Source organism: Triplophysa dalaica, chromosome 3 (assembly GCF_015846415.1).
Source record: "Triplophysa dalaica isolate WHDGS20190420 chromosome 3, ASM1584641v1, whole genome shotgun sequence".
Lineage (NCBI taxonomy): Eukaryota > Metazoa > Chordata > Actinopteri > Cypriniformes > Nemacheilidae > Triplophysa > Triplophysa dalaica.
Window position 1 is genome coordinate 13,398,110 of NC_079544.1, and position 27,136 is coordinate 13,425,245.

The 27,136-nt window shown below is 39.1% G+C and overlaps 1 protein-coding gene across 15 annotated transcripts in view; it reads left to right on the forward strand.

The window, feature by feature from the left end:
* Positions 1-27,136, forward strand: part of dlg1b (discs large MAGUK scaffold protein 1b) — an 86,702-nt gene that overhangs the window by 40,154 nt on the left and 19,412 nt on the right. For 6 of the 15 annotated variants that reach the window (XM_056744002.1, XM_056744004.1, XM_056744008.1 and 3 more), the window contains 6 exons: positions 1,488-1,655; positions 7,483-7,599; positions 19,389-19,442; positions 21,991-22,041; positions 23,068-23,192; positions 25,633-25,802. In XM_056744002.1, the coding sequence (XP_056599980.1) occupies positions 1,488-1,655; positions 7,483-7,599; positions 19,389-19,442; positions 21,991-22,041; positions 23,068-23,192; positions 25,633-25,802 (685 nt within the window). Of the gene's footprint in view, positions 1-1,487; positions 1,656-7,482; positions 7,600-10,823; positions 10,899-14,316; positions 14,588-18,722; positions 18,822-19,388; positions 19,443-21,990; positions 22,042-23,067; positions 23,193-25,632; positions 25,803-27,136 lie in introns of those variants that run through there. The other 9 variants (XM_056744005.1, XM_056744009.1, XM_056744011.1 and 6 more) reach the window with 7 other exon arrangements.

Genomic DNA, 27,136 nt, shown 5'->3' on the forward strand with positions numbered 1-27,136 from the left:
TTTCAGTTAAAACTGTTTAGAAAATAGCATTCCACTGGCTTCAAAGGTTCCAATGAATCAAATGAATAATTTGCTGTTCTTCTAGTCAGCTTATGCATCAAGGGGATTTATAACAGTATATCAGTATTCCCATCATGGAGTGGATACCCATTAAAATCAAAGTATATTACAGAGCAGCCCATACTGTTGATCATTGTCTTCACACTGCATCTTAAATGTGCTGTTTGTCATGTCCAAACATACTTGAAGTGAAGGTGATGCATCCCACGTAGGCCTGTACATTTAAGAAGGTTAATAGAATATGCAGTTGAAAAAACTCGCTTTGACAAACTAATGAAGTTATGGTACGTGTTGGCATTTGCACACATTTTGCCAAATGCACAAATGCAAATACGCTCACTAATTATACATCAAGCAAATGCTTACAGCTGGCTTAGTGAGCTGGTCCAATAATCCTGGTGTCAGCTCTAAATAAGAGCTGTTGAATCATAGGTTCACCTATAGTGAGTAGTCAGTGTCTGATAAGCCTGTTGCCATAGCAACTGTGCCCATCCTCTGCCTGGGTGGAAACAACTCATCAGCTACCTTTCTGTGTAAGCAGATACCACTGTATTACTGAGGCAGGGGAACCACCGTCTTTGTTTTAGGCCGGGGGAATTCAGCCAAACCCAAAACATTGACATTTTACATGTCTTTTATGGTTGTGGATTGTCATTTTTGGGAATGGGATAAAATCCAGAAATAATTTACTCAAGCTTGTTTCGTTTTATTTGCCCTTTATCAGTTTATTTAGTCTGTATAAGCCCATTTCTTGAAACTACATCTGTTTACCAGTTACATATTTCCTGTTTACTAGGGATGCAACAATACATCTCACCCACGATCCAGTACGAACTCGGTTTGGTTATGATGGCTTTGCACATTAAAAAGTTTTTCCTTTGTTCTATGCTTATGTGACAGGAACAGTAAAAAAAGTTAAGAAGAAATTGTTTTTTTTACTGAAATTCTCAGTAAATTCGGCATGACTTTCATTAAACAGACTTTGTCATGCAGTTGTAGACACTCTTTCTGCATGTGCTTAGAGCAATGTGAACGTGCTGCTTTAGTATACAGTTTAAAAATACATTCTTGATGTGCCAAATTCGGACATTATCACTTTAGTACAACAGCCATACAATCTAGCCAGACCGGGTCTTCTCGTGCTGCAAGCTCCTGGGTTTATCTATATCACTGCGCAGACATACAGAGAAACACAGACAGAGTCAGTTCAGAGTGTAATTAAACTGGAAATTCACTTGACGTGGATGTCGTGAATGAATATAAGTGAGATAATGAAATGTGTGGAGATTCTTTCAGACCGTCATATTTTTTCTTTCATTCCGATATGTGTACCAGTTCTCACAGAGAATAAGACTAAATTCTCTAATCTGTAAATAAAATTCTCAAATCTCAGTTGTTTTATCTGACACGTCTATTGTTCTGTGCAGAAGTACAGGCAGCATGATGAAGATACAGGATCTCCACAGGAGCAGAGTTCGCCTCAGCTTACCGATGAGGCTCCTGAGCCAGAGCTGGTCCAGGTGGCAGAGAAAAACCTCTCCCAGATTGAGAATGTCCATGGCTACGTGGCACAGGCACATATCTCCCCAATGAAGGTATGCCCCCAAAGCCTTGAAATATGGATTTGCAGTTTAGTTTTCCTGTTTCAACATTTGCCATGTTGTCAATCACATCGTTGTGTAAATTCTTTGCCATACTTTTTGTTTTAACTCTTGTGTGCCTCAGCCCTCTCTCTCATTTCTCTCTCTCTCTTACACACACACAAACACATTTTAGAATGTCTTATGCTTTCATAGGTCCCTTAGTAGTATTTCTATTTGGTCAGCCATTTTTGCTGCATGCTACGAGTGCATTTTGCTACATTACATTATTTGCTACATTCACATAATCTATTCTACTGTATATTCATTATTACTGGTCAAATTGCTCAGTACTCAGTAAAGATGTTGTAAATGATGATTACGTGGTCATTGTGTATCATGTTTCGATTTTAAACCATAGTGCACTGAATGGTTATTTTTTCAGATTAGGGATTACTAGCCACATGTGTGTCTATGGCTGGGCGGTATGTTGTTTTCAATCCTTTTTATTGCTATAAAATTATCTAAAGACTTGTAAGACATTTTTTTCGGCGTTCATACCCCTTTTTCTGCCGATGCCGAGTGGACATGCAAATTCACTCCCTGACATAGATGGACATAATGAAAAACAGAAATACCATGATACTCAAGGTGGTGCTGCGCAACTTCATGCTGCTGACACGCTTTTACGTAAATATATTATTTGCTGACGAAATGATTATGAGACTGTCACGCTGCACAACCAAACAGCACGGAGACTGCCATTATCGTTTGGGGAATACAGACTGAAAACTTAATACCCCTGCGTATGACGTCATCTTTTTAGAAAACGCAGAGTTACACGGAAACGGTCCACCCTTTAGATTTATGACCTCGCAGCTTTTCCCTCAGTCCTGATCTGAGTCTATGCAAGCAGCACACACAGATTTCAAATAGCATCTGCCACTACTTATAACCTTCACTGCTCACACTTAAATCTGTTACTTTTCATTCCTCAAGCCCACATCACAACCCATCATCCATCTCAGACACACCTTCACCAAGTCAATACGGTTACGTCCCAGACTGTTGTGAGAGTCACCATGAAATCTCCTTATAGAGCCTTTAATTAGCACTTTTACCCTGACTTTAGCTATACTTTACCCTCCATATTCAGAATAATGAGCAATGTTTTCTATTGGTCTTTCAAAGTTTGGTTGCTTTCTAAATGTGATTTAGCTGTCTCTGTTCCTTAAAGCAATTGACCCTTCGCAAAACCCCGTCCCGCTTCATTTCTGTTGCTATGTCCGACAAGCTTTCGGTATCAGCCATGTGCTCCCAATGTAAATTTCTGTACTCTTTGGGAAAATAGGGAAGAATTTATGGAAAAATGACATGTTGATTTCAGACAGAAAGGTCTGCAATATGCATTCGAGGGATACATTCAGGATTTGAGATAACTGTAACAATGAGTATACCTATATTTGCATCCACACCAGCTGACAATAACGTTACGTTAAATCTAAACTCGCTGCAGTATGCTACTCCTGTCACGCTTATGGATGTATAGCTAACCTAAATGTGGTGTATTAAGTGTTTATATTTACTACAAAATTTTGATTTACAGGCATGTAAAAAGCTTCCAAATAAAAAAATCTACACGATTTCGCCATTAATACGCAACTCAGCGCTTAAATATAGGGCCTAATAAATGCATAAAAATGCAAACCAAAATATTTATTTATCACTACAAATAATTTAAAATATATATCTGTCCGTTGATTTTGTGTTGATTAGTGACACAAACTATTATTTTGAAAGAATAAAAATATGCAAGTACTTACGAGGTCAAAGGTCAACAAAGAAGATGCTCTCTTTAAGCACACGCATGGTAAAGCATCATCGGTGTTGCTTTGGTTTTTGACTTTATGAAGGATTTTTATTGGAAAAAAACATGTTTATCGGTATAATGTATAGATTTTGCATTCTAGTTTTGAGATGACTTTTGGAAAAATTTGCCTTTCATGGGAATTTGTCACTGGTGTTACACCAATGACAGAAAACTAAATGCAAATAATAAACAATTAAATAATGAACAAGATTCAAGTTGCCCATTATTATTGGTAACAATGTAATCATGCCGGTGAACACTAATCATACAATTTTAGTCATGAAAACTGAATTACTTTATTTTACTGTTTGAAGTCAGAAAGTCACTGTTTTTTGAGAATGAACCAGTAAGGACAATTTTAGAGAGAGAGTTACTTCAGGCAGAGTTTTGGTCGGCCTTGATCCTTCTTTTTTGAAAACGAAAGTAAACCTAAATATTTGTTCAGTAAAGAAAAGAATTACAGTCCATCAGTGTTATTTGCTTGCTCATACTTGTTAGTAATATATCAATAAGTATTATATTTCACCTTAAGGCCTGATTCACATTTTGCGTCTTTTCCTCGCGCATATTCGTTGTTTTAACAATTTTCTAGGCGCGTTGGCGCCACATCGAGATGGAAATAGTTCAACTTTTCGGAGTTCGTTTTCCGCACAGTTTTAGAGGCGAAATGTAGATCGGGCCTCGAACACCACTTCCTGAACGCTTCCGTCTGTAATAAATACATTAATGATTCCAACAATATTGTGTCAGTGACTGGAGAGATAGAGAAAGACCAAAAAGCTGTTGGATGCTTAAACGTTTATTGAACAAAAGGAACAAACTAAACAATTGACATCCGAGGCGGGACTCGGGTAGTTAACAGGGCAAGACCACATCTGGGTCAGACAGGCAGAGGTCAGAGTGAGAGCGCCAACTTGAGAACCGGACAGGCAGGGGTCAACCGAGGCGCGGATGTTACAACAGGAGAGAAAGGCAACAGGGGTACCATGCAGGCAGAAGTCAAACCGCTAAAGCAGTCCAGGTAGCAAAAGGCGGCGATCACCAACAAAGGAAGCTGCGCACACACTAGGCACAAAGCAGCAGAATCCGACTAGGCAAGATATATGTGAGTCCTGGGCAAGGCAAAAAGCAAAAACAGCAAAACACAATAGCAAAGGGAAAAAGAGCAGAGGGGAATATAAAGGGAAGGAATTAATGAGGAGAAAACGAACAGGTGCGCCAGAGAGCGTAATGGGTGAGTGAGAGCAGCTGTGCAAGAACGCACATGGAAGTGACAGCCAAACCAAAACAAAAGAAAATAGAGAGTTAGCAAGGATCAAACCCGAGTCCTGACATATCGTGTCTTTTATCTGTATTTGTATAGTTGTAATGTGACTCCGCTATACTCCTTCATTTAGAAAGATTTTATAAGAAGAAGCTATAACTTTTTTTAAGTTTATCGTTATAGTGTAAATTTCCATTAAAGCTGGTTATATATCTCTCCGTTAACTATTACAATCATAAAAAATAATTTTTTTCCAGGGCTGAACAATTAATTGCATTTGCGATTAAATCACAAATTGATTAAAAAAATTCTAATCTCAAAGAATGGGATTAACTACGGGGATGTACAATTTGATGCAACCCTGCTCGGAGAAGACCGGTACCATCTCAAAAGCATTGAAAATCCAATGGAAATGCCACGCGGCTTTCTCCAAAAGTATGCGGGACGGGAGCTTGCTCTCTCGTGGTGACTGCTTACGAGTGAAGAGAGCGCGCTTCCCGCGCGTCTGCATTTAAAATAATGAATTTGTACATTGACCTGTTATACAATGCCCTCAGGCTCGACAGAACGTGGCAATGTGGCGTCAGTTTTGTGGTACTATTTTGGCTGAAATGTTTGGATGATGATGAGCAGTGTCGGGTGTTGTGTGTGCTAATATTAATGCTACCTCAACGGGCAAGACTACTAACGTCATGCATCACTTACACAATCATAAAAGAAAATATATAAGATGTATATTAATAGTTTACATTTTAATTTATTATTTAAAGATTGTCTAGTAAGTAAACTAAAGTATTTTAGTTTTAATCAACATGTTTATCATATGTTTATGACAGTGATTCTGCATTATCAAATTAATGAGTGTGGTAAAGCCACAGTTATGTTTTATTTCTGTAATCTGCACTTTAGTTTCTGAGATTAATGATTAATGACTCATGTTATACCAAGTTTATTTGTCACTGATTTTTGTCATGATAATTAGGTTTGTCGTACAAAATGCCGGTCAGTCACGGAGGCACATAATATCGGCGTTATGATTGGTCAGATCGCCTGTCAATCAAACTACTTGCGAAGGGTCAATTCCAAGGTCATGGGGTTTGCATCCCAAGCAGAGGTTGCGCTAGACTTTTTCCATTTTCCCTCATTTTGACGGAAAAAGGCTCGTAAAAAATCTGTCATAATCTTTTTTGATCCGTCACTGTGGTGAAAGGTGACATTACTTGCTAGTTTGCATGTTTGTGACGTCATCGCGACGTACACGTTCTTTGAACTTACTGTATTTTAATACCCAATAAAGCTGACGTCGTTAACATATTTAATGTTTCTAATATCAGACATAAAATACTAGTTATTGACAAATGTTCATACGTCCAGGCAGTAACAATGACAAGTGCTTAGGCCGTTTTGTAATCATTCATTCACTCAATTACAAGTAACTTTAAGCTGCTGTTAGGAGAAGACGAAGAGGAACATTTTTCCACTCACTGAAAATTAAGGTTTATCCAAAATGACGGTAGTCGCTGAAGGAAAAAAGCCTGTAAACACCGCAACACTGGTTTAGTTGCCTCATTTATAAGAATTTTTTTACGGGCCCCGTCTGTCAATTTGCAACGACGTTGCACATAACTGTACAGGGGTTGTTTACTCGGGTGCGTTATCAAAATGTTGACGCGTGTCAATCGCCCTCAAATACTATGGCAGACCCCAAGGGAGTGTGAACTCCCAAGCGACAGAAAGAGGGAGTAAGTGACGCAGTCAGAGTTTTGCACATGTTTTTACATGCGACATGTGAACGGTCCTTACATATATATGATAATACAGTTGTCAAACATTAAACATTTATTTACTTACATTGCGCTCGTCGTTTGTTACACTCTAAAAAAAATTCTAGGCCCATATGCAACTGCATACCTATCATATACAGACGCTACGCCACTGATCCTAGGATGTCTTCTTTCACTGTAGCCGAGTCATTTTTCAAGATATTAAACACCTGAGGTGGAATATAATATATTAATAATATTCACATAGCTCTGAGTTACAAACTAGAAGATAGCGCCATTCCTAGTGATTAATCACCTGCCATTTTTTGTTGTACTAAGTCAAAATTATATAAAAAAAATTGTAGATTTGTTTCTTTCTTTACCCCTGACAGCAGCGGAGGGTTCTGTTGCCACCTTGTGTTACACTGAAATCATTGCAGGTGCAGACCGCTCAAGCTCATAGTAAGGGTGCTGTATAAACAAAAACACATTTTCCTTATCTGGTGAAGTTCAAAGCTGACATTCTATATTCATATTAATGTATTTACATTGATGTTATGGCGTAAGTTTGTCTTTTGTATGTTATAACAGCCATCATAGTCCACACCGTTGCCACGTTGGATTAACATTTCCATCTCAGTGATACATTAAGTCTATGGTTCGTCCTTATCACTCTCCGTTTTGCCAACTCTAAAAGGCTGTGTCTCAGACCTAGTGAGCTGCCTACCTATACAGCATTTTTTTATATCCAAGGTATGTTTGCGTATCATATGATACATTTTGGGTAGAATTTGTATCACCTAAGAACCCCAAAACACTGTGTACAATGGGTAGGCAGCCTACTAGTGTAAGTTTTAAAATATTATTTAATATGCTGCTTATAGACACTTTTAACCCAAGTTCAAGTCTGTATTGTAATTCGCTGAGTTCAATGCCCCTCTGTAGGTTGAATCACTGGAATGCATCTTCGATGGGCCGTCTACTGTAGTGAATGAGGAGAGTACCCCTCCTCCACTTACTCCCCTCTCCAACCCGTACCCTCAAAGTCCTGTGACCGTCCAGGTAACAGTCATGCCTCAAACATGCCAAGCAGCATTCGCCATCTCCGTGTGTTACTGGTAGTTAAGTGCAGCCAAACTGCAGCTTGCCAGTTCTGTGTTTGTCATATGGCTGTCAGTCATGTGCGGTCTAGTGTTGGTCATCTCTGTGAGATTAGCGTGATCAATCAGCTTCATGATGAGTCGCATATCTTTTAGCAGGCAGGCTTAATGCTCGCGCTACAGTGTGATATCACCCCATCACACTATGTACCCCCTTTTTCCTTTATTTACGTGCATGTTCGTCTAGAGTCTGTAGCGTCTAAAACTATCACCATGTATTAAATGCAACAGGCTGTGTTTTGTTGGGGCGAAAGCTGTTGACCCTGCTTTCTTTTGGTGCCTGCTGTCATGCATTGAATGCTCCTCTGCTTCCATACCGCATGGCTAATGTTTATTTACATTTGGCCATTCGCCTCTATATATCATGGTCGTCTTATCATCACCATATATACTAACTGGCTTTGTAACTCTGTCTCATAACTCTGTCTCCTCTCCTGCAATAAACTGGTGTGTGGTGGGGGTTCTGGTGCAATATGGCTTCCGTCGCATCATCCAGGTGGATGCTCCACATTGGTGGTGTTTGAGGAGATTCCCCCCTTTCAGTGTAAAGCTCTTTAAGTACCCAGAAAAGTGCTAAATAAAAATGTGATGAATTAATATTATTATTATCATCCGTGAAAGCTATGTATTCTAGTTCAAATCTGATGCCTGTAAAATGTTACGCTGGAGGTGGTTCTGTATGATCAATAGCAATTCCTTTTTATCGTGGATTTTGGCATTAGGTAGAATTAGGTTATGACTTACTACTACTACTACTTATATAGTGAAAGTTCATATTAGAGGTCGACTGATTGATTTAAATTATGTTTTATTAACAAAGTTCGGGAGGAGCATGTGCAGATAATTAACTCGGCTAGCTTTCGATTAACAATCACAGCAATTATCCTAACAGCCTATAAGTAGTCAAGCCACCTCACCTCCTTTCTCTCGGACGTTTCGCAACATCCCTCATCCACCTCGACTCCACACCACAAGCCCATTTTTACCTCCGCATCCTACATTCAGCTTTTTTTATCATTTTCACTTAACTTTAGGCCCACTAGCCAAATGAAGTAACCAGTCTTACTTAATGACAGTGGTGTAAAGTATTGGAGTAAATGTAATTAGTTACTGTACTGAAGTATCTTTTTGCCTACTTTGTAGTTGTACTGAGTATTAAAGATATTAGCAACTTTTACTCTCTAACTTACTACATTTTTTAACAAGTATCTGTACTCTTTACACCACTACATTTGTAACGACGAATGCAATACAATTACTATTTTAGTTTTGCGGCACCTATCTTTTTTTGCTGCAGTTTATTTTTGCTACAAAATAATTAATATTGCCATTTACAGAGCATTGAAGGTACTATAATCTTGTGGATTTTGCACTAACTAACTTAAACTTGTCAACATGGCTTCTTTATGTCAATACGAGTGCAGTATCAGGTAGTTGTCAATCGCTGGAGGGTTTATATGTGAAATGAGGACATGATTGCAGCTGGCGATGAGGCCAAAACCAGCATGTCCAGTGCAAAAAGCTTTGACTTTTTAATTCTACTTAACTTTATTTTATTTATCCATTATATTGAAGAGACATTTTGAAGGAGTTTGGTTTACTTATGAGCACTTGAGCTAAAATGAGTCTTGGGTGTTTGTAATCGACGTAGGTTATGGTGTCAACCATGATTGGTTGCAATTTTGAGGTGTTCAGTCTTATTATGATTTAAGAAAATAAATAAGACTGTTTCTTGTTTTTCACTAACACGTATCTTTTCTGTTAAGGACTAGTGGTTCTTTGAGCCTACATTCAGTATGAGTAAAATACTCAAGTACTGTTAAAATCAGATACTCTATTACATAGGTATGGTTTTCAGGTACTCAGGAAAAACCCTTATAACACTGTGGTTGCCTGCTAACTATTTAACTACCTGATAAACTACCTGATAACTTCAAGAAAATGGTAAGACTTTAATTCTGTTTATCCTTCGTTCTTAGTCTAGCCTTGTATATTTCATTGATTAAATATGATGGTACTTGAGAATGCGAGTAACTTTTTGGAACTCTATTGTTATCGGTCATCGGCTGGCCAGATTTAAAAAAAATCGGTATCGGTTGACCTCTAGTTCATATCCAGGCCTACAAATGGTTTGCAATTTCTTCCTATGGACGTATAAGAAAAGGCAGTGTCGTTATGGATTTGTGAGGATTTGTCCTTCAATCACTGTTCTTATACAAATCACGAGTCTTGCGCTGATTCCCGTCAGTGACGTCAGTCCTGATGTATCTCCCCACGAGCCGAACTTGAATGGCTTGATCACACATTAATGAAATCATCAGACGAGCGCGTCACATGCGAAAAGGTGGAAGTGCCAGAGCACCGTCTCTGGAATCTACTGCATCAGAAAGGGATTTCCACAAGCGCAGGAGACGATGCTGCCCTGCTTTATTTCTAAAGCAGTATGAAGAAGAAGGGGAAGGTCAGCACTGCCAAGTGATAAAAGAGAAGACGAGACATTCACAAGGAGGCACAGGCACACTGCAGCCGTTTGTCAGAGAGGTTGAAAGGCGTAGCATCGGAGTGTGCGCTGCGTCGCAAGCCTCTGGAGTTATTTCATTCAAGCAATCAGAGAGGAGCAGAGTCAGTGTCAGCCGAGCCAAGCATCCAGTCTCGCTCTCTGAGCTTCTTGCTGAGTCATTTTGAAGAGGCGATCGCAGGCACCTGCAGCCGTCTGCGCTGCTCTGCTCTGAGCTCACATCCCAGCACTGCACAGCCGCGATCAGATCAGCGTGCCAGGAGCTGCATAAGCCTCGGCAGTGAGAGAGGGAAAGAGAGAGAGACGAAGAAGGTGAACCGAGGAGCGTGTTAGGGGCTGCAGAGATTGTGAAGCACTTGAATTCTGCTGCAGTTTTGCATGTGTCAGGCAGCTTCAGTCTCTGTGTTTTCCTCTGTCTCTCTCTCTCTATACGCCCAGATACCTGTGAGTTTCCATCATCTACAGGCATGAAATGGGCAGAGACTGGCTTTGAGATGCCTGCGTGAGTAAAGGTGGAGGGGGCAGGTCAGAGTCGGGAAGGGAACGCTATTTCATCAGAGCGTGAACCCCACGCGCGCCAGCCTCAGCCCACAATGCTCAATTCTGTGTGGTATGCTAAAAAGATGGGTCGGCGGATCATGGGAACCCTAAGAAGAACCAAGAGGCGGCGTCTGCACTTGTTGGTAGGTGTGGAACTCCGCAACAGGAAAACACTCAGACGGCTGCGTGTCAATCATTGCGCAATCATCAAAAGTAAAACTGAAATGATATACGCTTATACTTTGTTTTCCACATCGACATAAGTTAGTTAATTTTGTGTTGTGTATCTTATTAATCTATTCAATAATTGTTTATTATATGCTAGCTCACGGTTGTGTAGTAGTTGCGTCAGATTACGTAGAACATGTCTTCTCCAATTTAATATTTATAAGACTGTTAGCTAAGGCGTACCTTAACAAATCAGAGGTGCGTCACTTTTTGGGTGGTACTTTGTAGTGGCACTGATTGACATGCTGTTTGGTAAGGCCTCTGTAAGGGGCTTTGTTATAAACAAGCATTCATCTGGGGTACATTGCAGCATTCACCTGCTTGAATGTGATGTCAGTGTTTTCCGCTGAGGAAATGTGAAAGCACATATCTCTTCCCTCTGCTGCCTGGCAACCTGCGTGCCTCTGTCATGCAGCAGTGCTCACAGCGCCTTACACACATAGTGCACGCTGTGGAAAGTACATGGTACAGATGTGAATAGCAGCAGTGCTTTGCCACCGATGCAATTGTGGTTGCTGGACACCCTGGAATGCTTAGTTTGATTTACTTTGATGGTCCATAGTTGCTAAATGATGCATGTTAAATGCTATCAAAGGCATGTCATATGTTGTGATTACCTATGATAGCAGCGATGTTGCTGGGTTTACTTTTTGTTGTGTATGTATATGTAATGCCATGCATCAATATTTAGTTTCTGATGTAATGTAGAATGTCCTTTATACACCGATAAAAGACAGTATATATATATATATATATATATATATATATATATTTACAGTAAATAGGAGTATTTAATATAGAAAACAGTAAATCAGTTAAAAATAAAGGGATACTTCACCCAAAAATTACTCCAGATTGTTTCAAACCTGTATACATTTCTTTGGTCTGCTGAATGTGAAGGAAGTTATTTAGAATTATGTCAGTAAGAGATCTCATCCCACCTTGACTCACATAATGTTTATTTTCCCTACTATGGGGCGATTCACATTTTGCATCTTTTGTGCGCACATATTCATTATTTTAAATGTAGACACGCGGCACGTGCACTCAAATAGGGAGCAATGCATTCGGGACATTCAACCAAATATCTTCCTTTGTGTTTAGCAGAACAAAGAAATGAATACCGGTTTGGAACAATCCGAGTAAATGATGACAGAATTTTTAGTTTTTGGTGATCTATCCCTTTCAGTGTTTAGATAGACGCCCACATTGAATCTGCACCCGCAGATTCAGCATATGGCATCATGGATTTTGGCCAAATTGATATGTTCATCATTAAAAAAATTCAATACCAAGAGTTTAGAATATAACTTTTTCTTTGACTATTTCAGCATGTCTACATTTTCCAGAAAACTCATAATTCAGTTCTCAAATCCGTAAAGAAAAACAATTCAGATGTCCAGGCCAGATAGGAAGACGAATCTAAATTAAACAATTCGGGCACAACCTTGAAACAATTTGTTTGTAGAAATTTTTAATAAATCTACTTTAACCACTAAACATCTACAGATCATAAACTCAATGATTTATTTTGAACCATACCATACATGTGTTGGAGTTGGAAACCTGTGAGACAAATCTAATTTGCAATCGATCCATATATTGATGGATTAATGATTTATGGGTCACAGTATTGTGCGAGGACATTATTAGTCGCTGTACTTTCATGTTCTCGAAACTGAATGAGCTTTTATTAGAAGACTGAATAAGGGGAATAAACAGTCACAGGAATAGCTAAAATGACATCAGTAGATCATGACTTTACTTTCATTATCTATTTAGAAGGTGACCAGCAGTCTGACCTCATCAATGACTGGCCCAATTTGTCTGCCTTTGTGTGGCCTATGGAAGATTTGAAAGCTAATATCCCACGCGAGGTGCCCATTCAATGAGCACAAAAGTTGGCATGACTAATGCTTGATGTTTCTGTTGCACCAGCACACATGCCTTTCGTTATCTCATTCTTTTTACTCTTTACAGACACTGAGTTGTCTGTTCTAGCATGTAACCTTTCTTTATGTCCATGGAGTTCCTGCAGCACTCTGTGTTACAGTGTGATGGTCTTTTTGTCAATTAGCAAGATGACAGGATGCCTCGGTTCTGCGAGGTGACTCTAAATGGGTTTTCGGGTGATCTCTTTAGACATGCAGACGGTGTGTTCAGAGGTAATTTTCTAGGTATTATTGATGTCCTGCCATATCTACTGGAATAGCTTCGCAGGGAGGAGGAGCTTTGGTGGTGTTTTGGTGGCTAAAAGCCGATACTTCAGTGTAAATCAATGGTGTTGACATGCAAAAAAGGCCCTTTATCTGATTATCTGAGGGTCCGAGACACTATCACAGGTCTTGAGCCAGCATGGTGTTAACACTCGACTGACAATGTTTTCGTACCATCCAGTCCATGCTGTAAGCTCTAGTGCGCTAATGAATATGTCAACAGATGATGCTGAATTGCGTGTTTACTGTGGCTTCTGGTGCGAGACAGGGGACCGGAGCCTGCACGGGAAATCCTTCTGGCTCTTTTAGATGTGCGAGCAGTTGCCATGGCTTTAAGCTCCCAGGGGAGTGGAGGCAGAGCCTGGTGACAAAATCAGCCAACTCATCCGGCACCTGTGGCACATCTACGAAGCTGTTGAACGGTTGTGGTTTCTTTGGAGAGGGTGCGGGTAAAGATCGGGCGCTACATGCACACCATCTGATCTGGCCATGTGGAATACTCTGTATGTTTACACACAAACTCACTTTATGGGTTTTGTAGCTGTTGGTAGTTTTTTTTTGGTGGTCTCAAGTTATTATTGACAACTTATTCCTCCAATGTTTTTATGCGCATCCAGTTTTTCACTTTGTAGCAAGTTTTTTATGCTTGAAAGCAGTGTTGATTGGGCAGAGAGACATTTCCAATTGGACTTGGACAGGCAGCTGTTATTCTTTCGATGGCCTTCAAATTTAGCATCTTGAAGGCAGAGAATTGCACAGATGGCTTCAGTGAGACAAAGTAGTGCCAGCACGTAATTTGTCCAGCCAGTGATCACCATCTTTGACTCTGCTCCCCCATCTACTCATGACTGATGAAAGAGCAGCCTACTTTGCTTAGAAATATTCACTTTCTTCTTCGCTTGGAATGTGTTCAGCGGTGGATCTGCTCCGATACCACGCTGGATGGTTGTTAACGTTTCACAGATCAAGTTTTGTATGGACACGGCACACTTAAGGCTTTGTTCAGATGAAAACTCCTGATATGCCCAGCACAGGAAGCCACACTCATAATTAAGGAAGTTGTTTGGAGACGCTCTCAGACTCCAGCCCGACTTGTTTTCCTGTGTTTGTTATCGACACGCTTCTGAGAGCTGACTGCGTACATCAACAGTTCATCTGCAGCAATGAACTACATCTTCGGTGGAAACACCCCGTATTCCAGGGGAAGTCGTGGCAGCAGTAACAGTTCGGCCCATGGTAGCTCAGGTGGACCCAGGTTTAGGCAGTGGTCCATACGTAGCTCTTCTGAGGAAGCTGCAAAACAGAGCCCGTCCCGCTGGCATCGGGTGCTCACTACCCTTACTCGCCTCAATACCTTCACCGACTGTATTGTGTCAAGAGCAAGTCCGGTAAGTTTTGCAGCTCATGTAAAAGGTGCCAGATTTTACAGTGCGCAAGGCCGCTCTGTACTGTCAGTAATTTTGTAGATGTAAGGTCAATAGAGGTTTTTTATGGGAGTATAGAAAACTGTTGTTTCATTTTACAAATCATGCAAACCGTAACAAATATACATATGGAAGAATGGGAAATGTAAGGAAAATATAAAAATATACTGCAGAAATACTATGTGAGATATTGGCTGGCTTACGAGTTACAGGCTATTCAGAATGTTTAGTAATTCTAAATATTTGTTTATGTCTCATAAAACAAGTATCTTAAACATAGAAAAAAGGGAAAAACCATCTCTAAACAATGGGGAATTCACAATCCCAGTTCTGAAAAGCAAAACATTTCCTTTGAAATATTCTAATGTTTTTCAGGGACAGTCTTTACATGTTATCATTTATGTTGATCTATCTTTAATATGTTTGATAAATGTTTACATATTTTTCAGAATGTACAGTGTGTGTGTGTGTGTGTGTGAACCATGTACGAAGGCTGGAAAGTACACATCCAGGTCGTGTTGTATTAGAAAAATACTACCATTAGCAAATTTTCCATTGGTTTTAGTTCATTTTTATCACAATTAAAAAAAAATGTAAAATAATATGAAAAGGTAACTAGAATCATCTAATTTGGACCAAGTATAGATGTACTTTATATAGTTCAAATAACAGTCAGTTTCAACATTTCAAAGGGACTCTTTGATGCAAATTTGTGTTGTCCATTTATTATTGTTGGTCTTTTGTAATTGGTCAAGATCACTAAAGCAAAATTGAGTGCAGTGTATAGTGTATGTCCAGTAGGTGGCATTGGAGTTGCAGTTTTGAGTGACAATTCTTTATACTTGCAATCCACTGTGACATGTGCAATTGCTCATAATATGGATATATATTTTCATTCATATTTAAGGGACCCACGATTATCGTGATATTATCATCTTTATTGTTTAATGAAGTACAAGCAAATAGATAATGTTCACCCCTCCGTGCAGAAATCTGATTTTACAGATTGGCAGTGTAACACAAACAAGGGTTTAACCTGCTGATTGTGTGGAAGTTCATCAGAGCAGATGCAAATGTTGAAGCAGTGCTCATTAACAGCCCAGCAGTCTCAGGCTTATCAATTTAAATCCACTTATAAAATCAGCCTCCAATCCAATCATCCGGGTTGTCATGTCAACCCTGCTATTCTAGATCATTTTGTATAATTTATCTATTGGTAATAGATTTCCCAAAGGACAGATCCTTGCATTCATACTCTATTTCATACCATCTGTCGCAAAGTGTTCGTATGTAATATGCATTAGTTTCTATGCTATTTCCAATGTTTCTTTCCAGTCAGTGGCCCACTTAAAACAAGCCTGCGTGTTTAGCTCATCAAGATCTAATTTACTTTAATATTAAATTATATTAGTTTTAGATGTTATTACATTCAACCTGACTGTGAAACCATAGAACATGAGATAAAATCCCCCCACATTGTTGTTTAAAGGATGATGAACCCTTCTCTTTCATGATAAATATCGCAAGTGCCATCTTTGGATATGTAGGTGACAAGGTGTTCACTATATGGATCTTACTCATGCTAGGATAAAGACGCTGTCTCTTGTTGGCATGGTTTCTGTGGGCTGGCTTTGTATGTGAATCGGAGCTCAGCATTGATTATTCATGCCAGGAAAAAGCCCCTCCACGCCTGATGGCTGTGCCCATTGGAGCTCTCTAATTGGCATGAGAATGCGAAGAGTTGAGAGGAACGGTGTACTAGAGATGCAGAGAGCAAGAGGGTCGATGTGCACATGACTGCCTGGACTAAATTTCCCTGCACAAAGCCAAGGTGCTGTACCAAAACACCTCCTCATCGTCGACCTCGTGCTTGACACCGCTGCATCGCATTTTGTCCATGTGATGAAAATGACAACCTTCTACTCCGGCCACGAGTACGCCGGACGGAGGGCGGAAAGCTGCGAGAGGTCCATTCAAGAGAAAAGGAACGCCTCGCATCCACAAGTCAACTTCAGGCAGAACGTGCTGCCCGCCTCAATCCTCAAACAATCGCATCTCCAGAAGATTGTGACCCCGGATGGCTACATCCACCCAGCCAGCTACAGCTCCTGCACCCTTCCTTCAAACATAGCAAAGACCAGGACCAAGTTCCTTAATTTGCGTGACAGCGTGAAGAAAAGTCCCACCAAGAGCACGGCTAAATCTAGCGGGTCGGGGGAGAGGTTTTCGGGCAGGGTTGACACTCTCAGGGCCCTGGTTTCATTTGAAAAGGTATGTTAAAGAAGTGAGGAAACGTGTTTGGACATTGTCTTCATTGATCATTGGGTCGGCTTCTTTTCTGCTGTCTGTGGTGTCATCAGAATTGTATTCCTCCTTTGATCTCAGGTTTATGATTGGTATACGAAATATCTTTTTAGTGGTGGTGCTGATGTTATGCTTTTGCAGTGGTTGGTTTTATTCATCGGCGTCTGAATTTGATCTGCTCCACTTGACATGGAAGTCACTATCCAATATTGTTATAGTCGCTCTATTAAGCTTTTATGCTTAATTTCTTTGCAATTTGTCCAGTGTTTTTATCATAAACATGAGTTTTTGTATATTATATGTGCATGGAATCTTTTCTCAAACGTCATGTATTGTCAGCTTGTTTTTCAAGCACATCTGCTGATGTAATGTTTTTCCATGTTAATCCATTTAAAGCAATTAATCCCACAATTAAAGGTCTATAGTGGACGGGTAAAGTGGGAATCCAGTCGATGCTATTGACAAGCTCTAATTTTAGTCTCTGTGTGTTTGGGGTTGAGGTACTATGACAAAGTGCCTAGAGTATTGTTCTCGCCTTCAGTTAGGGTCACGCTTAATGAAGGTTTTTCAACAGACCTTGCATGTGTGTATCGGTTATTATTATAAGCCTTTTTATTTGTCTCCGCATCATTTTCAGATTTTCATAGTGATTTCTCTGATTTCACAATAAATATTACAGTGTGCCGTGTCTAAAATAAATATAAACATCGTTTATTTGCATGGCCTAAAATGTTAAAAGATATTTTGCCTTTAGATAGTATATGTGAGCTGCAGATACATTGTCCGGGCAGAATGAGCTGTATGTCTGATAAAATGTATTCACTTGAAAGCACAACAGAACCCTTCTGCTGTCTTTATCGTAACATGCATTACATTCAAGAAACTTGCGTCATTTTGAACATACAGTACCTCGACAAGCACCTCAAGAAAGAGTTTTTCCTGTACACACCATTAATATGTTTTTTTAAAACAAACGTTTTCATTTATTCTTCTCAGGATTCATTTATCTGTTCCAGGCTATGTGTGACAACGTCTGTATATTTTACATTGAATTCAAGATATAGATAGGTCGAATATCGATTCTTGATTTACCTCAAGGCATTTCTTCCAGATAGTTACAAAGTAAATTCATGAAGTCTATTCATGTTGTTCATCATTGGCTGAGGTGGTCTAAGTGAGGGGTGAGTGTGGGGGCCAACCAGAAAGACAAACTCTTCCAAGCCCCTCCTTCCAGACTGCACTGTATGTCAGAGTCTGACGTGGACATCTGCCCTGTCATAGTGATACAGTATGTGAAAGCCCATGAGTTTGTAGAGAAAGCTTCTGCCACTTGTCTTTTCATCTCACAGCTCAGTAAACAAGCAGCAGGAGTTATTTTCACACAAGTTTACATTCATGCATGTAATTTGGGATTCCAGCTTCATACCATCTGCATCTACTGTATGCAGAAGTAAGTGTTGCGAATTTGCACTCTTGCAGCGTGCAAGGCTTTTATGATTTACCATGAAACAGGGAAGACGTTTCCCCCAAAACACTCAAATAACATTAGCAGTAACAACCCTTACATTTACATTACATCATCTCATTTTCATGCTTTTTTCTATTTTCCACTCATCTGTAATTCTTAGATAAATGAACGGAGCATCTTTCAGCTCCCCACTGTGACCCCTCAAGTTTTCATTCATACAGATACCCACCTGCACCCATCTCATCTGGGGGTCCTATGCAATTCTGTGCTGTTGTGTTGTTGTGTGTGTATGTGACCTGACCTCTCCCCTTCCATGCTATTGTTCAGCAGACAGATGCTGTCCCACCCTCCACTCTCATAATCCCCGTGATCCCAATCTCCACTGTCCCCGCGGAGCCCGCTGTCATCCCTCCATCGACGTCACAGGTCTTTTTTTTGTCTTTCTCTATATTCACTCTCCCCCCTCCCCTCTTTTTTGCTCTCTTTCTGTTGGTCATTTTTTGATCCCTGCCATTCCACTGCTCGCTGATGGGGCTGAAGGATTATCAGCCCCAGAGTCGGGTAAAGTATGACTGCTTTCCTTGACTAATAGCATCTGCGTGTCGACCAGCCGGAGGAAGTGGAAAGCCCCAAAGAAAGACAGACAGACCGATTCGAGCGAGCAAGAGAGGGAGCTTGAGAGGGGTTTAATTTTAGGCTACTTTGGGCACGTAATAGCATTTATGCTTCAGCATTGCATGTCCTGCAGTCTAAAACGGCATGTACGTACGTATGCTGGCTGCGTTGTATTAATCTGGTGCGAGTGCCAGTGCTGGTATATGTAGCGTCATGTGGAGAGTAAGTGAATGTACCTTTGCTACGTAGAACGCTGCAAGCTTAACACTTTGGCTTTTCTTACAGTAGTTACTGCATCTACTAAACACATTTGGCTCTTGGTGCAATTTGGATGAAACTGAAAATATGATGCGTTAACTGGAACACTTTCTCTTACAGGCAAATCCGCCTCCTGTCGTGGTTAATACAGAGAGTTTGGATTCAGCCCCATATGTAAGTGTCATTTTGTCTTTTCATTTACACCTATTTTCAGATTCATGGAACTCTGAGAGTTATGTCTGTTGTTGGAAAATTGGAAAAAGGTTTTGCGGTGGGACTTTTAAGTCAACACAAGGCAGCATTCCCACCTAATTTTACTGTAAACATGTTTACTAGCAACTTGACTATCATTAAAAATGTACGTCGGAACGTGGATAGTTCATCCGCAGTAATTTCTTGTGCTAGTTTCTCCATTATAAAGTCGCTGACCCCTAGTGTCTTAGGGTTTAACATTAGCGAAACGCTTTGAATATCATTTCCGAGGTCCATTAGTCAAGTGTGGCGTTCATTCAGCACTGTGCTGAAATGACATCTCCTTCATTTGTTTTCCGCTTCATTTCCCTTGAGTCTGCCCGTGGAGTAATAAGGTCAGTAGTCTTGATTGTGGCACTCGGGGGCACCATGTCTGTTTTTCTGGCCCCTCACACACAACCTTCACTTTAGCTCATGCTGCCTCAGCAACGGCGCTCACTGTGAGGAGCATACGGAGCCTCGCGGGACTCGCTGCCGCTTGGTCTTCTGTGATCGGGGAGGGTAATTGACTCCATGTGGAAATTATGTTGTGAAGGCAAGTAGGGAGGGAATAATGTTTGATGGCGGTGTTGGAGAATGAAATCAGACGAATGTCTATCACTGAATTTATTGAATTACGTAAAGGTCTGAAGATTGATGAGCTATGATGTAGAAAATCAATAAACACCAATGAATCCCCATCAAATTAATGATTAATAATGTGCTGTACCTGTGCAAATGAAGTCAATGTTCAGATTGGCCTTTGAAATGTGGCACTGTCCATGGTGCTGAGACCTGTAGCAAACCGGACAGCTACAGCGCTAATGAGTACACAAGGCCAAATTCCTGTATACAGTACATTACGTAATGAAAGCTGAATTATAGAAAATTACTTTGACTGCATTCATTGCACCATCATTGGATAGACTTCAGTTTTGTATTTTTAAGTTTGTCGCTGTAGATGTACACAGGTATGTGTCTCTTTACTTTATTCTAGAACTAAAGTATATATTGATATACATTATGTCATTTATGAAATGTAACACTAAAACACTAGAAGCAATTGGAACAACATAAGGACAAAGCAATAGCAGAATAGAAGAATAGCAGCACAATATTTTGGATGTTCTCTGCAATCTAGTAGTGTGCATACTTTCTCTTAGGACATCAGATTTGAATGATGCGTTATATGAGCCATCAGGGAGCTTAATTGGACATATATGGATATATTTCACCACCTTGACATGTCTATGTTTATCTTTTCTTAATGTATTTTTTGATTTACCAACTGTTTATCGGTTTGAAAGTTATATATATATATATATATATATATATATATATATATATATATATATATATATATATATATATAACAATATTATTAACAAATTTCAAATAAATTTGTTGATTCTGTTTGAATTTATTTGCAGTAAATGAAACCTGTTTCTCCAGGTCAAGATAACATAAAAGATGCTCTGTATTTTTTTTATACCTCAAATACTGCAAAGAAAAGTTTTATTTAAGGAAAAAATAGTAACGTTTGTACATATATTTAGGAAAGGTTAAAAAAATATATTGATAACCTGGATTTTTATCATATTTTTCATGTCTTGTCATTTTGTCAGTCTTTCACATTGCTGCTGGATGACTTTGTCACTCCTGAGGTTTTATTTTGTTTAAATTCAATAGACACTGGACTGGAATGACCACAATACATTTAGAAATGATGATTAAATTAAAATTTGGAATGGCCTCTTAATTTTTTCCACAGCTATATATAATGCACAAAGTTACAGCTGTAGGTCACTGTTCTCTGAGTATCACACGTACTGCGTTTCATATTAGCACCCATTTTCACAGGTTACAGTGTTAACAGCAGAGGTGTGAACCACGCAGTGTTCAACCCTAGAAGCATCCTATTTGCTAAGCTGATTATGCAGTTTGTGTGAATCAGTCTTTATGCACGGCTCACAACGTAGTGTGAACACCTTGATCGTGGTCACAAAATTGCACAGGCGTGGGATTTTCATTTTAATGTTATTTTATGAAGGAGATTAATTTATTGTTGTCCTTTGGTTACTGCCGAAGAGACAGTCCGTCTTGATGAAGTGTGTTTCTATGAAACACGTGCCACATTATGGTTGTATGGACAGTGTTGGCTTTCAAAGTAACCAAATGTGTTTAGTTTTACCAGCTGATTCGAAATTGTAATCATGTGCCGTTTGAGTAGCTACCTAACATATAGTATATGCTTCTATTAAAAAAAAAAAGAAGGGAAAGCAAATCAGTGTTTGTGATTGAAAAGGGTTACAGCAGATGGGTCTATTTGTATTGATACGTTTTTATGAATGAACATCATGTCTGTTTTGAATCCAACAGACAGCATTTCACACTTATCCATGACTTGATCTTGTTATAGTATAGAATAAATGACGGCAAATGTGACTTTTAAAATACACAATTTGTGCCTGATATTTTGTTTTGTTCACAGGTTAACGGTACAGAGGCTGACTTTGAGTATGAGGAGATTACGCTTGAAAGGGTGAGTGGTGTTAATTTTGTTCTCTGTCGGTGTCTTTGCTGTAATACAGATCAGATCACTAATAAACAGCACTTGTCTCATGGATGGACCGTGGAATCTACAGTCTGAAACAACGGTTTTAATCCTTTCTTAACAGTTAGTGTTCAACACAGACTCTGATTACTCTGTCTGTACATCTCCCTCTGCCATCCTAAAGTACATGCAGCAACACAGCACATGCTTGAAATACTCAATTGAGTTAGAATTCATGTACTAACTCAAAGCATGAATAAAATGCCAGGGCCATTAGCAGACGAGATAGAACGAGAAACGCTCTCCGTAGAGTTACCAGGGAGCAAAAATGAGAACCATCTTGCCTTCCACAGTCAAGACTTAATCCCCAACTCTGCCTAAGGCTCACCCCCTCCATTCTCATCTGCTTTTTGTGACCCAGTTCAGCGCTGCTCTGTACTGCACATTTATTAACTCTGCATAAATAAACAAATCTTCTCCACAAGCTGTCGCCAGCTCAACTTGATGCCTGCTTCTTTTTGCCTTGTTGGCTAAATGCACAGCTGAGCGCACGTAGTCTGCGCTCATTCATCTCTTAATGTTATTCGTCTTGCACGATGACTGAAAGTAGTTCATTCGTGTTGCCTGAAAATCCAGATTATAATCTACTCTACTGAGTTTTGTTGAGTCTTGAGTATTGATCTGCAAACAAGTTTTGAGTGGTACGGTAAAAGGTAGAAACTAAATTAGTCTTTATTGTATTAAGAGTATGATGGGTAATATCTGCTCTTTTTAAAAATGCTGATGCATCACTGTTTATTTTAATAACATGCTGTACATTATTTGTGATATGTAGGTTATACTTTAGCAACAGTACTGATGTAGAGTGTTATGGTTTATCGATAATCAAATGTGGCTTTAAATATCATATTAATATATTAATTTAAGAAACATGACAGATGAGTCAGTGACAAATTGGATGTTGATATTTTGAAATCCCAGCCTCTGAGGACAGCTTTCTATTTCCATATACAGGGAAATTCAGGGCTGGGCTTCAGTATCGCTGGTGGCACAGATAACCCTCACATTGGTGAAGACCCTAGTATATTCATCACTAAAGTCATCCCTGGGGGCGCTGCAGCTCAGGACGGGAGATTACGGTAAGATTCAAACTCATGTTTCCTGTTACTGTTCTACACTGCAAAAGATTTTAAAACCACAGAACTACAAAAAATAGTTTTCTTGCTTACTCAACTTTTGATGAAGTAGTCTATCTCAACTAAATTTTCCTACTGATTACAAAAAAAAGAAAAATCAGCTGAACCAATGTGAAATAATTTATAAGATTTCCACCCAACCCAAAATATGATTTTTTCTTATATTATTTGTATTACGTTATAGACATGCCCTGACATAAGTCTAATGAAGACAGACCAAAACATTGGTTCAATAATTGCTCAAGCAGTTTGTGTTGAATCAACTTTCAGTGGTTGGAGCACGGGGTTATGCACTTAGACCTCAGCACCAGTTACACGAACATAATTCATGGTGACAATCATGAAACATCATTCATTAAAACACAACTGTTAATACAACAGGCAGCTACATAAATAAAGTTAGCAAACACTTAAACAATTTAATAAAAATGTGATTCAAAACTGAACTAAATATGCCACAATGCATGCTTGGAACTTTTCGTTGAGTTTATATCATTTTGCAAGTTTTGGACAAAAACTTGAGTATCTACATTCTGTCAACAAGATAATCTCTGTTAGCAACACGCTGAGGACAAATTTTCTTCAGTACACACAAAATATTATATTGGCTCCTTCTACAAAAAATGTATTTTACAAGTAACCTAATGACCTTTGTAAGATGAACATATTCAAGTAAAAATTTTTACAGTGCTGTATTCTATATTTTTCTATCAAATGGGAACCAACGACAGAAAAAGTATGACAATGACAATCTTAATGCTATTGCAAACGATAACATTTGATAGACTTTTCTGTTTCAGCATGATTGCTCATGTACACAAACCAAGATTCATAAAGAAACATTTTATTGCATTCTAAAATGGAAGACCCCACACCTGAACCACACTGAACACCTTTGGGATGAGTTGGAACGCTGGATGAGAGCCAGGCGCTTTTAGTTCATGACCTCACTGAGGCTCATGTGTCTCAATGGGATCAAATGCCCACAAAATTGTTCCAACATATGCCATCCCAGAAGAGAGAAAGCTGTTAGGGAAGAACAACTGCCCATAAATAACAATGTTTTGTCAAATAACAAGCAAATCTAGATGTCACATTTTGATGTCTACATTCTTTTGATCCTATCACAAAAAAAAAATTTGGAATGGTTTTGCTTGATGTGATTTTGTCACATTTAAAACAGGTAACAACTTGGTTTCATATTTGTACAGTGTATGTAATGAAATGGCATTCATACATTGAAGAGTTCCAATAATTTTGAGGACAGCTGCATGTTTATAGTACAGGAAGATGCGCTTTAATAAATGCTTTTTTAACTGTCAATTTAAATCAACTAGATATGTATTGGCTTTTGATTGAAGTTGTAATGCACTGACCATGCATTGTAATATATTTCCTCATGCATTGTACTGTGTATGAATGGATTTGTCCTGTTGGAGTGGTGTTACTAAGCGATAGAGCCCTCCAGTATTTCAGTGCTGTCAGAGGCTCATTAAAGCAGTCCTGCTGACTGCATCACACTGACAGGCAGAAAGAGAAAGAGAGTAAAGAGTCAGCCCTGCTGCTGGGTCCTCAATGTATTTCCTCATTCAATTATGTGTGTGAGAGAGAGTTAATGAACGCTTGTCATAAAGGCTATTGAATACTTTACAAAATGTATAATTTGTATCATTTAAGTTTGCTTTGAACGGCTTATTAACTTATTTTTACAGTCTGCGGACAATATGTTTTTTCCCAGAATGACAATGAGTCACTGAGGGTTGTGTGATGAATTACGGGTCACTGTTTGTGTGATTTTTGTGTCAGAGTGGTCAATATACTTAAGATATTCGGATTCTGACGTGTTTGTACAACTAGGATATGTACAGTGTGTTTGTGGTAAAGCTGTAGTCATTCAATCTTGATTTATTTTTATGGATTGGTATGTCTACATAAAGTAGAAAAAATTATTAAGAAATTATAATTATAACTTGCATTTTAGGACACAAGATCTTGGAAAGTATGAAATAAAAATTGACACTGTTCTCTTAATATATGTTTATGCTTCATTGGTGCTGTAAAATAAAATCTTAATCTTATCAAAATTTACTAGTTTGCTTCTCCTCTTATCAGCTGATATCACCATTCCCTCTTACTTGTTCAACCCTGTCCCTGTAACCGCTTGTCCATCAAAATGTCAACATGTTTTACCCTCCACTTAAATCCCAGCTCATTCGCTTTCTTTTACTCATTTCACTGACTGTCAAATCACTGAAGATGGTAATGACTCGTTTTTATGCCCTGTGCTGTTTCAACCGTTCTGGGTTGGTTAGAAATAAATAAACGCGTAAACTTGTCCAAGTTAGTATCTGTGTCTGTAAAACCTGTGTTGTTCTTCACACAGGGTGAATGACGTGATTCTACGAGTGAACGAGGTGGACGTCAGGGACGTGACCCACAGTAAGGCAGTGGAGGCCTTGAAGGAGGCAGGGTCACTGGTCAAACTGTACGTCAGGAGGAGAAAGTCTGCGTCAGAGAAGATCACGGAGATCAAGCTCGTTAAAGGACCCAAAGGTACAGTTATACCACCTCACTCATTTCTGTCACTGAACAGCAACGCTTCTGATTGGTATATTGTATACCAAATTGTACACCCAACATTAACTTGAACTAGAAGCATTTACATCAGATTTTGAATTTTACACTTGAAATAGTTAATCTGGGCTATTTTAAACCTGGATTATCTTGCATTTTATTGAACACTGTTAATACTTCACATTGGTTTAGTAACTTTGTTGATAAATAAATAAATATGCATGTTTTCTTGTCACATTGACATTGTTAACTGTTTTCCTCAGAGTTGCAGAAACTAAGAGTTTGAATGTTTTTTTACTCATACATTCATAAATATTATTTTTGATTTTTTAAAGGGCCGCTTACCCAGGGGTTTTCTGTGATGTAAAAATAGAACAAGGCATTAAGGTGCCTTGTTCTATTTGCCTTGTTCTCAGAAAGTTACAGCTCACAATACACCACATATCTTTCATAACAATATTTTGAACATGGCCATTTGTGGCTGCAATGGAAAACGCGCCGTTTTTAAATGCAAATGAGCTTCTGCTTCCGTCCCCGAATGCAAAATATGGTTGAGCGCTTACACATGTGCTTTGGATGACATCAAGACAAGCAATATGGTGGAGAGCGCTATTACATCTGTTAAGCCTTGCCCAACCAAAACCATACAGTAACTGCAATACAAATCACCTTAATGCCTTGTTCATAAATACAAATTAATTGGAAAAGACAAAAACACAGATAGAACAACATATGCTGACCCTTTACTGTATGAAATAGCCATTGATGATTAATCATGTGCTTGCATAATACTAACAGACATAAACACGGATATATGGATATTTATGCATTCAGAGTACTTGTATATGACAGAAAGGTATGTAAAGATCAGCTACCAGGTGTTATTACGTTGTGAGTAGCAATTTCTGCGTAACCTTATTGTTTTACAAATGCAAAATCTGTTTCTATTCGCTCTAAGTATTGTCACACTTAGGACATACAAGAAAACACTGAACTCACCTAGAAAGACACTGCTATAACTTTCTTTCGTTGTAATGAATAAGCTTTACAGAAATTACGTCGCTCACAAGTCTTCAGAACCGATGTGATCGATACGTTTACCACTAACGTTTCAACATAACACCTTTCTTTGGACCATGTCTCAGGTTTAGACGCGAATATGTAAACAACAGCCGCTAACATGCAAAACACATTATTTAAGAAAAGCGATTTAAAAACGATGTGTTATAAATCTTCATCTAGAGATGAAGCTTGATCAGCTGGTACTGATCCACTCTTGAGAATTGTTCTGTTTGGCGAAACCCATGCTACTG